An 11,599-nucleotide genomic window follows, 5' to 3' on the forward strand; every position below is an offset into this window, starting at 1 on the left:
AGCCTTTTTTTGGCATATTCAACAAAACATCTGATCTTCCTTGCATTATGTTGAGTAATCAATCTTCTGCTTGGTTAAGGGAGGCCACATGGGGAACTGGTGAGAAGATACATGTGCGCCACAGTTCTCTATGGTTGGTGGCCTTACATTAACTCCCTCCACCTGCCCTCTTCACAACCAAAGTTGGCACCCTTTTGTAGAGGGACCCAGGATGAAAAAACTTACTTTGCTGTGGACTGGTTGCCAGTCCCGGGACTCTGCCTGGGCAGTCCAGAATTTTTTCTCCTTCTCCCCTGATTTGGGAGGCGGAGTGAACTTCACCACCATTGATCCTAGACGGTCCAATAATAATCCCTTTGATCAATGGATGCTTTGTGGCGTTAATGGTAGCTGCACTGATCTTACGCCCATGGCAATGCTACTTGGAGAAAAGGGCGAAAAGGGACAGTTATCATTTTCCTGGACGGGGAATATCCACCCTTCAGCCTCTGTCTGGACAGCTACTCATATAAAATATAAACCTTACTGGAGCATGGGGTTTAACCTTGCTCCGGTTTGTGTCTGGCCGCCATTTGTGTGGATTATAAGTAATACCACTAAAGTTTCTACATTGAATTGTACAGACGGTTCATGTTTTTATGCCCTGTGCTGGGATGCTAGCCAATATTCCATAGCAGTAGTTACCCGCATGCCTCGCTTTATCCTGGTCCCTGTTGAGACTCCGGGGACCCTGACCTTATTTAGAGGAAAGAGAGATTTTGGCATCTCTGCAATTATTGTTGGCATTATTGCTACAACGGCAGTTGCTGCTTCAGTTACTGCCTCGGCATTGGCCTTGTCAAACTCAGTACAGACAACCCAAACTATCAATGATTTATCGGCTACTGTCTCTGTGGCTCTGGACAGACAGGCCTCGGCTAATACTTAGATACAAGGAGGCTTCATGCTTGTTAACCAATGTATTGATCTGGTCCAAGAGCAGCTAGACATCCTATAGCAACTGGCCCAGCTTGGCTGTGAACAAAACTCCCCGGCCTTTGTGTCACGTCTATACAGTATGAACAATTTACCAAAGCTGCCAATTTGTCTAAAACCCTTTCACAGCATTTGTTACAGAATTGGACCTCGGATTTTGAGCAGACACTCAGGGAATTGAGAGCGGCCATCATTCAAGTAAACTCTACCCGACTGGATCTGTCTTTGATAGAAGGATTGTCATCCTGGATCACCTCAGCAGTCTCTTATTTTAAGGAATGGGTGGGGGTGGGACTGTTTGGAGCAGTCCTCTGCTGCGGATTAGTGTTACTCTTCTGGTTGCTTTGCAAATTGAGATTTCAAACAAAGCGGGACAAAATTGTGATCGCCCAGGCACTTATAGCCCTTGAACAAGGAGCGTCAGCCGATATTTGGTTAACCATGCTTAAGCAATAGGTCGCCGGCTGGACAGCTCTTGCACTCCTAGAACCTCGGTTCATTGCACAGGATTAGAGTGTCCGGCTTGAGCAGCCCATGAGGGATGACGAGCTTAGCATCGCACAGGGAAGTTCTACCAAACACGCTCCCTGGAAGGCATGTCATATTACATGAGGGTATCTGCCCCAGTTTTCCCTCCCTCGAAAAATGGCAGTGCGACGGGTCGGGAGTGCCCTGGGTCTCAACAACAGCTTAAGGGTATCTCTCTTGTACAGGTTCGCCAACTTTGTGCGAGTATATGACCTCTGCCTTCACCCTCCTATTTATGGGTGTCCTATTTGCTTAAAAACAGATAAGGGGGAGATGTGGGAGGGCAGCCTCACATTCTCCATTGTAAAGATGGCGCCGATATCCGCAGGATGCACCTAATAAAAGGGCAATGCAGTGCCTGGTAAATTCCTCACTCAAGGGGACACGTATGCTGTGATACGTCATCTGGCACATTTGGCAGCGACCAGCCAGAGAGTGACACGTCCTAGGCGAGGATAGTTTCCTATATAAGGGATGGTCTTTCCCTCACTCGGTGTCTTTGTATTGCTTATGCTCTCGCTCTCAAGATGCATTAAAGCTGTGTCTGCAGAAGGATCCTTTGTGTCCTCAAGGCCGTCTTGCTGTGGAGATTTAGCATGGGACAGGACTGACCCCTGGACTCTGACCTCATAGGTAGCAATGAATATCCTAGTAAGAGCACAAGTGGAAGGGGGAAGCCCTTGGTCCCATGAAGACTGAACCCCCAGTGAATGTGATTGTTGGGGGAGGGTGGCAATGGGGGGGTGGTGGGGAACACCCATAAAGAAGGAGGGGAGGATTAGGGGGATGTTTGCCCGAATAACACCAAATGTAAATAAGAAATACTCAAGTTAATAAATAAAAGAAAATAAATGTAGCAAAACACAGTTGTAAAAAGAAAGTAAAAAAAAAAAAAAAAAGAATTAAGAAGAAAAATTATGTGTACATGATAAACAATGAACAGGTAATAATTAATAATCAGATAAGATAAAAATGGCATTCCAATGTTCTATAAATTAAATCAAAACATTAATTAACCAAGTAATACTAAGGAAATCATTTATTACTTAATGTTCAGAGAATAATAAAGATTGTCCATGCAGACATAATTTAAACATGTGTATTACATGCATACTTATATAGAATATGATCATACATCTGGACTTTTCAATGTCTAGCCTGTTTATTAGAAGTACTGTATGCATGCTATATTGCATTTGTCTCATTAAGATACAGAATATAAATATGCAATAGTATAATTCCAATAAAATGTTGAAAACATAAATGATGTTCCTAATATTGCTTTCAAAAGAAAATTACAAGGATTCCCTCAAAGAAGAAAATGTATAATATTAAAGTAATTTGTAGACTAACTTCACATGACCTAAACAAATGAAAGGAATTTGTAACAGAAGCATTAAGAACACAAAATAACCTTACTTACATGCTTAATGAAAGCTACAGTAGAACGTGTGCATGAATGAGAAAGAGTGAACAGAGACTGCCTCTGTATTTGGGGAGAATTCTCATGTGGGCATGGCTCGGTCAATATGCAAATCTCATGAAGCAGTGAAAAGTATTGGCAGACCCAATTCTTACGTGAAAAATTTACTAACACGACTTAACTATGTAAGGTGAGGGAAGGGAAAATGATTGTGTAAACTATGAAAATATACGCCAAGGAAAAGTTCATTTCAACAAATGAGGAAATTTGTTCACATGGTACAAGGGAGAACATGAGGAGAAAAGAAAAAATACCAAGTAAAACAACCAGGAGTCAATGTACAATCAGTTGAAATAGCAAGGCATAGCATTAAGTAACGGCTAAACCAAGCATAGAGCCAGTACGTAATGAATAAAACATGAAAAGGAGTTTATTCAGTGTCTTAACTTACATGGCAGAAAGTCAAAGCATTTACTTTTATTGAGGAAAAACAAATATTAATATTGAGGTGTTTTGTAGCAAAGCGAGGCTCTAACAGAGTTCCTGAAGTGTGATGGGTAGGGGTGGGGGGGGAGGGCTTAAATACAAAGTTAATTAAAAAAATAAAACAGTAGCAAAAAGAATAATGGTTTGACCCTTGGGTTGAGCAAAATAATATGCTTTGTGATTCGAAAATAGTATCACAATGTTATGCTATTCAAACAGTAATATAACTGAATCACATGATAAATGCTTTAAGACAGAAAGATGTCCATTTTTTTATTAAACGTTAGACCTAATGATTTTATATGAAGTATTCTTTGTGAGACTGAACAGCCTTTGCTAAAAATAAAAACAAAAGTGCATAAATAATATTTTATATTTGTTTCTCTCTTCTTCTTCTTTTTTTTTTTTTCCCGGAGCTGAGGACCGAACCCAGGGCCTTGCGCTTGCTAGGCAAGTGCTCTACCACTGAGCTAAATCCCCAACCCCCTATATTTGTTTCTTATGTTTAAAGCCCCAATAGCAGAATATAGTTTCTGGAAGAGTTAAATACATATACAAGACCCACAAGCAAGAATCACTCACTGTTCACAAAGCATGGATGGAAACTCAATTAGACTTCCTTGTAAAGCCAAGGGAGATATATTCTAAGAAGTATCTTACCTAACAATAGCTTAACTCAAACTTTACCACATGGAAAATAATATGTCTTTGATGCTTTCTGTTGCTGTTGAATGAAGAAGTGTGATCTTCCTGCCCTGACATTCAAAGAAGCACTTGGCATGAACACTGCCTCTGAGTGACACAGCCACCTCACTCAGGTTTTATACATAAAGCAATGTGTCCAGCCTTATAGTGAAATAAAACCTCATTTCTCCAGTTTGGCTCTTGAAGATCTATTCTTGCAAAAGTCAACAAGTTATGTCTTTCAAGAAATGCTACTTCTAAAACCAAACCCCCGAGATCTGTATTTGGACCACTTTGTCTACCTGTTTCAGTATTATAAGATGCTAGAAGTCCATAATGCTACACAAAGAAATCATGTCACCACTGGCAAGTGCACACTGGGCCATGTCTGAAGCTCATAGTCATAGAAATCTCCATATCTTTGCATTTCTCCTGAAGTCTAATGCCACCATAATTTCCTAGACTGCTGCATGCTGTACGTAGAGTCCACCTTCATGGAACTTGGGGTGCTTGACTCACTAGTCATGGAGAACGTATCAGCTTTCTCTATGAGACATGGTGAAAGAATTAAAATAAAAACTTCATAAAAACTGCAAAAGAACAGCAGATAAGGGGACAGGACAGAACAGGCCTGAGATGTGCCCAGCCATGCCTAAAAACAAGGTCAAGGGATTGTTCCAGGAACTAGCAGCCACTATCTCCACTGAGTCAGGGGCCATCTGGACAGGCAACTCCCTGTTCCCCTTCTGCTATAGCTAATAGGTACCAAACTCCCTGCTCTACAGATAAAGATAAGACGATCTCCTATATTGAGAACTCCCCAGCTCGCACGTACTGCTTGCAGATGAGATCTTGTACCCATTTCCCTTGCTGATAACCATGCTGAATCCCCTTGCCTTCCCCTATAAAAAGCCTTAAATTTTGAGTCTTGGGGTCGACTCCTCTGTCTCCTGTGTGAGATATGAGCCGTCCCAAAGCTCTGATAATAAACTGCCTCGTGTGCTTTACATCAAGAGCCGGTCTCTCTCGTTTCTTGGGGTAGTACAATCCCGAGACTGGAGTGGGGTCTCCCGACAGGGGTCCTACATTGTGGGGTCTCGTCCAGGATCTGTCCGACCCCCAAGAACCCGGAAGACCCCTTGGAGGTACGTTGGTGTGGGCCTTGTATGTTTGGGAGCAGCGCCGCTGTGTGTGTGTGTGAGTGTGTCTGTGTCTTGGTTTTGTTTTGTAAAAGGGAGTGGACGTGGAATCCCACTCCGGTTTGTGAAATGGAGTAGATGTGGAACCCTGCTTCAGTTCGTGAAAGGGAGTGGACGTGGAATCCCGCTCTGTAAGTTCCTAGCAGCTGCCACTGTGGGCTGTAAGGACCCAGAGGCTGTGGAAGGAGACGCCCTAGGACCCATAGAGGCTGCAACCTTGGAAGACGCTCCAAAGGTGAGAAATAGCCAGGAGGACCTGACTGTGACTTTTCAGAACGAAGGAGACTAAATACTCCTTCTTCTGAAAAGGGAGTGGACGTGGAATCCCGCTCCGTCAGAGGTCGCATTTGGCTGGTTGTTTAAGTCCAAGCTTGGACGGGTGTGTTTGGACGTGTTGTTGATGTCTCTTGTCAGTATTCTATTTGTGTTCCTACTGTTTCTTACTATGGGACAAACTGTGACAACCCCTTTGTCTTTGACCACAGACCATTGGACTGACGTTAGGGCAAGAGGACGGAATTTATCTGTAAAAGTTAAGAGAGGACCTTGGCAGGCCTTCTGCTTCTCAGAATGGCCCACATTTGGGGTGGGCTGGCCACCCATAGGGACTTTTGACTTGCCTAACATTAGGGCCGTAAAGGTCATTGTTTTTCAAGAAGGACTGGGATCACATCCTGACCAGCAGCCGTACATGACGGTGTGGGAAGATTTGGCACTATCCCCACCTCAGTGGGTCCAGCCCTTCCTCCCTCCTCGCCACCCTGGCCCTAGGATTCTGGCCTTCCGGAAAGGCGATGCGGATGAGAAACCGAAACTGCAGCCTGCAGAAGGACTCGGACGAGGTTCTTCACCAGCCCCCATTCCTAAGATTTACCCCGAGATAGAGGAGCCCCCTGAGTGGCCCACTTCCCCACCCCCACCATATCTCCAAGCTCCCCCACCAGAACCCGAGCCCTCAGCCCTGCTGGCCCCTTTACTGGCTCCAGGGGAAGGGAGGGGAGGCCCCTCGACTGGGACAAGAAGCCGACGAGGAGCTGCCCCAGATTCCATGGCAGCCCTTCCCCTTAGGGCGGTTGGGCTGCCCCCAGATCCAGATGATCTGACAGGTCTACAACTTCTGCAGTATTGGCCATTTTCTTCCTCTGATCTCTATAACTGGAAAGTTAATCACCCTCCTTTTTCAGAAAATCCTGCAGGGCTCACGAGCTTGATCAAGTCCCTGATGTTCTCGCATCAGCCTACCTGGGATGATTGCCAACAGCTTTTGCCGACTTTGTTCACCACTGAGGAGAAAGAATTCTCCTTGAGGCTCAGAAGAATGTCCAAGACTCAGCTGGGTGTCCCATCCAGACCCTGGCTGAAATAGATGAAGGATTCCCCCTGACACGTCCCAGATAGGACTACAACACAGCACAAGGTAAGGAAGGGCTGTCCAATTACGGTCGGGCTCTAGTGGCGGGTCTCAGGGGCGCTGCACGCAGGCCCACTAATTTGGCTAAGGTAAGAGAGGTCATGCAAGGGGCAACTGAGCCTCCTTCGGTCTTTTTGGAAAGACTCATGGAAGCTTACTGGAGGTACACTCCTTTTGACCCCATGTCTGAAGGACAGAGGGCCTCCGTGATTATGGCCTTTATCGGGCAGTCGGCCCCTAACATTAGGAAGAAATTGCAGCGAATTGAGGGATTACAAGATTATACTATAAGGGATATGGTGAGGGAGGCTGAGAGAGTGTATCACAAGAGAGAGACTGAAGAAGAGAGACAGGAGAGAGAGAAGAGAGAAAAGAGAGAGGATGAGGACAGAAGGGATAAGAAACAGGAGAAGACTTTGACCAGAATACTGGCTACAGTGGTAGACAAGGATAAGAGAGATAGGATTAGACAGAAAGGTGACCTGGGTGACAGAAAGTGGCAGGGGCCAAGGAGACCCAGAAGAGACATACACAACTGGAAAGAAACCAATGTGCATATTGTAAAGGCAGAGGGCACTGGGCTCGGGAATGTCCCAAGAAGAGACAAGGGGAAAAGGTGCTGGCCCTAGAGGATGACGAAGATTAGGGGAGACAGGGCTCGGCCCCCCTCCCCGAGCCTAGGGTAACGTTGCAAGTGGAGGGGACCCCCGTGAGTTTCCAGGTCGACACGGGAGCGGAATACTCAGTGCTCAAGGCTCCTCTAGGAAAGATAAAAAATGAAAAACCTCTAGTGATTGGGACAACAGGACAGAGGTGCTATCCCTGGACTACTTCTCACACGGTGGACCTAGGGAGAAACTTAGTAACTCATTCGTTTTTGGTTATCCCAGAGTGTCCTACGCCCTTGTTAGGAAGGAACTTATTAACCAAGTTAAAAGCACAAATAACTTTCGCCCCATCGGGTCCAGAACTATCATGGGGAACTGCACCACCCCAAACTCTAGGATTGTCTTTACACCTAGGAGAAGAGTATCGGATTTGCCAAAAGAAAACATTGCCTTTGGAAGAGTTGCAAGAATGGCTGGAGCCGGTTTCCCCAAACATGGGTAGAGACAGGGGAGATGGGATGGCGAGACAAGTCCCCCTGTCGATCAAGCTCAAATCTGGAGCCACTCCCATTAGAATCAGACAGTATCCCATGGGGAAGGAAGGTCAGGAGGGCACCGCCCCACATCACTAGAGTGCTCAAGAAGTGATCCTGGTCCTCAAGGGCAAATCTTCTTAGAATACCACTTTACTACCAGTAAGGAAACCAGAAACAAGCGATTACCGGCCAGTACAAGATCTCAGAGAGGTTAATGCGGGTACAAGACTTACACCTACTGTGCCAAATCCTTACACTTTGATTAGCACTCTGTTACCCGAGCGGCATGGTATACACGTGTTAGATCTTATGATGCTTTTTTGCTTAAGACTACACCCCAACAGCCAGCCCGTGTTTGCTTTTTGAATGGCACAACCCTGAGAATGGAAGAACCAGACAGCTGACATGGACCAGGTTGCCACAAGGATTCAAGAATTCGCCCATGCTGTTTGACGAGGCCTTACACCGAGATTTGGCCCCCTTTCGAGCCAATAATCCACACATAACTCTTTTACAGTATGTAGATGATCTTCTTCTGGCCGCTGGAACACGCAAGGAATGTAAATGTGGGACTCAAGGCCTCCTGGCTGAGCTGGGTGAGTTGGGGTATCGGGTTTCAGCACAGAAAGCACAGCTGTGCCGCACTGAAGTGACCTATTTGGGTTACACCTTAAAGAATGGACAACGCTGGTTCACTGAGGCCAGGAAACAGACTGTGATACAAATCCCAACCCCAACCACTCCTCTCCAGGTAAGAGAATTCTTGGGAACGGTAGGGTTCTGCAGGCTTTGGATTCCTAGATTCGCTACCCTGGCAGCCCCTCTATACCCCTTAACTAAAGAGAAAAGAGAATTCATTTGGACTAAGGAACATCAATTAGCTTTTGAGACTCTAAAAAAGGCACTGCTACAGGCTCTGGTCCTGGCACTACCTGACCTTAAGAAACCTTTCACCTTATACATAGATGAGAGAAATGGAGTGGCGAGAGGAGTCCTCACTCAAACCCTAGGACCTTGGAGACACCCCGTAGCTTACCTATCAAAGAAACTGGATCCTGTGGCCAGCAGATGGCCCTCCTGTCTCCGAGCAATAGCAGCCACCGCTGTTTTGGTAAAAGACGCTGACAAACTAACTATGGGACAGAATGTGACTATAGTGGCACCCCATGCCCTTGAGAGTGTTGTTCGACAGCCACCAGACCGGTGGATGACCAACGCACGGATGACTCATTACCAGAGCCTGCTACTGACTGAGCGGGTAACTTTTGCCCCTTCCGCCATCCTTAACCCCACTACCTTACTACCTGAAGCTGACGAAGCCCGAGTACATCGCTGTGAGGAGATAACTGGCAGAAGAAACTGGAACTTGACCAGATTTGACTGATCAAGCTTGGCCGGGGGTAGAGACTTGGATCACTGATAGAAGCAGCTTCATGGTAGAAGGTAAGCGCAGAGCCGGGGCGGCGATAGTAGATAGAAGGTCTGTCATATGGGCCAGTAACCTGCCTGAAGGGACTTCAGCTCAAACAGCAGAACTTATTGCTTTAACTCAGGCTTTAAAGTGTGCAGAAGGGAAGACTATCAATATCTATACTGACAGCCGGGTATGCCTTTGCAACGCTCATGTTCATGGAGCACTTACGGCAAAGAGGATTACTGACTTCAGCTGGAAAAGACATTAAAAATAAAGAAGAAATCCTTAGCCTACTTGAAGTCATCCATTTGCCCCACAAGGTGGCGATCATTCACTGTCCAGGACAATCGAAAAGGAACTGGACCAATAGAAAGTGGAATCAGATGGCCGGGACCATGGCAAAGAGACAGCTCAAGGGCCTCTGACTCTAGTAATTGAACCTCATCTCCTCAGAAGGAGAATCCTGAAAACAGACTCACAGAAGAAGAGGGCTAGAATATTTAGCCACTATACATCGTCTTACTCACTTAAGAGCCAAGAAGATGGTGAGGCTAGTTAGTAAATCCCCTTATCACATCCCTCAACTACAGAAAACTGTGGAAGAACTCGTAAAGAACTGTCGAGCATGCATGCTCACTAATGCTGGGTCTAACAAGATCATGGAGGAAAACGCCTGCAGGGGGACAGACCAGGGACTTATTGGGAAATTGACTTTACTGAGGTAAAACCAGCCAGCTCGACTAAAGGCACTCGAGACTGTGAGAAAAGAAACCTGGGAACAGTTAAAAGAAACCTACGCTGCAGGCGATTTGTTAGTGCCACATCAGTTTGAAGTGGGGGATGCTGTACTAGTGAGGAGACACCGAACCAGAAACCTTGAGCCACGGTGGAAAGGACCCTACCTGGTGCTATTGATCACGCCTACGGATGTAAAGGTAGAAGGGATCCCCGCCTGGGTTCATGCCTCCCATGTCAAGAAGGCTCCCCCTGGAACTGATCAAGATGGATGGACCCTGGAAAAGACCAGATAATCCTCTTAAGCTGGCCTTCTGCACCGCAGAAAAGACTCCTGACAGTGATTTCAATCATCTCCCCAATTTGCCAAACTTGGGAGCCTTTAATGAGGAGGGAAATGTCGTTTGGTCAGCCACCGCAGTTAACCCCCCTTGGACCTGGTGGCCTGATCTTTTATGCGATCTCTGTAAGCTAGCAGCAGGATCACTCTCTTGGGACATCCCTGATCATACCGATATCCTTCAACCCCCAGCTGAGGAACCGTGTGTCCCAAATGGAATAGGAAGCACATATGGATGCCCAGGACAATTCTACTGGGCCAACCTCCGTCCCTTGCTGATAACCACTTCAGATCCCATGCCTTCCCTATAAAAGCCTTAGAATTTCAAGTCTTGGGAATTAGAGCTCTCTCATCTCCTGTGTGAGATATGAGTAGATCCCAGAGCTCTGATAATAAACTGCCTCGTGTGCTTTACATCAAGAGCCGGTCTCTACAGCGTTTCTTGGGGTAGTACAATCCCGGAGGAGACTGGAGTGGGGTCTCCGACAGTGGTCCTTCAATGGAAGGTGGAGTGTCTCTATACTGTCCAGCACCTGATGTTAAAAGTCTACAGCAAGATCTGATTTTCCTTCTAGGTAAAGTGCTTTCTACATGATTTTCTCAGTGAATTTACCAAAAAAGGTGATGGGAGTAATGAACTGTTCTGCTTCTTCTTTCTTTTCTTTTTTTTTTCCCAGACAGGACCCAGTGAGGGCCTTGTGCTCACATAGGCAAGCGCTCTACCTCTGGGCTAAATCTAACCCCTGCTTCTTCTTTTCAATGCATTTTTGTTAATCCTGTAATGCAGCCATGTGATGTGATCGCACCCTTTGTTTCTGAATTCTGGTGAAGCTACTTCTCTCAATATCTTAGAGCAATGATTTCCCCATCCTCATGAAAAGAAAAGACACCAGTCTCTATGCTTTGAGTACCTTCAGATATCTGGAAGATTCTTCCTAAGAGGTGTTAGCTCAACCCGAGGTTTTTAATAGGATTTAAAAATAAACCTGAAAACTTACACATCGATGCTATGTGATTACTTTTTAAAGTTCTTTAAATTTTACCATTTATTTATTGAAATAGTTTCTTTGGGAGTGCTGCATGCCTTTAATCCTACCACTCAGTGCAAACCTCTCATCCCAGCAATCAGGAGGCAGAGACAGGCAAATCTAGACCAGCCTGGTCCACAGACCTAGAAAGCAAGTTCCAGGACCACCAGGGCAACCCTGAGAAACTCTTTCTCAAAAGCCAAAACAAAAAACCAAAACCAAAAACAGAAAC

At 45.8% G+C, this 11,599-nt stretch overlaps 1 protein-coding gene and 1 pseudogene across 1 annotated transcript; both read left to right on the top strand.

The window, feature by feature from the left end:
• Positions 1-5,740: 5,740 nt before the first annotated feature.
• LOC116904329 lies at positions 5,741-9,234 on the top strand. Its single transcript, XM_032907235.1, is given in 4 exon segments — positions 5,741-6,581; positions 6,584-7,200; positions 7,236-7,917; positions 8,180-9,234. Coding segments are annotated over 4 exon segments (3,195 nt in total).
• Positions 9,235-9,283: 49 nt separating this feature from the next.
• LOC116904330 overlaps positions 9,284-11,599 on the top strand; it is a 10,866-nt pseudogene continuing 8,550 nt past the window's right edge.

The sequence above is a fragment of the Rattus rattus genome, chromosome 6 (assembly GCF_011064425.1).
Source record: "Rattus rattus isolate New Zealand chromosome 6, Rrattus_CSIRO_v1, whole genome shotgun sequence".
In the NCBI taxonomy this organism is placed as follows: domain Eukaryota; kingdom Metazoa; phylum Chordata; class Mammalia; order Rodentia; family Muridae; genus Rattus; species Rattus rattus.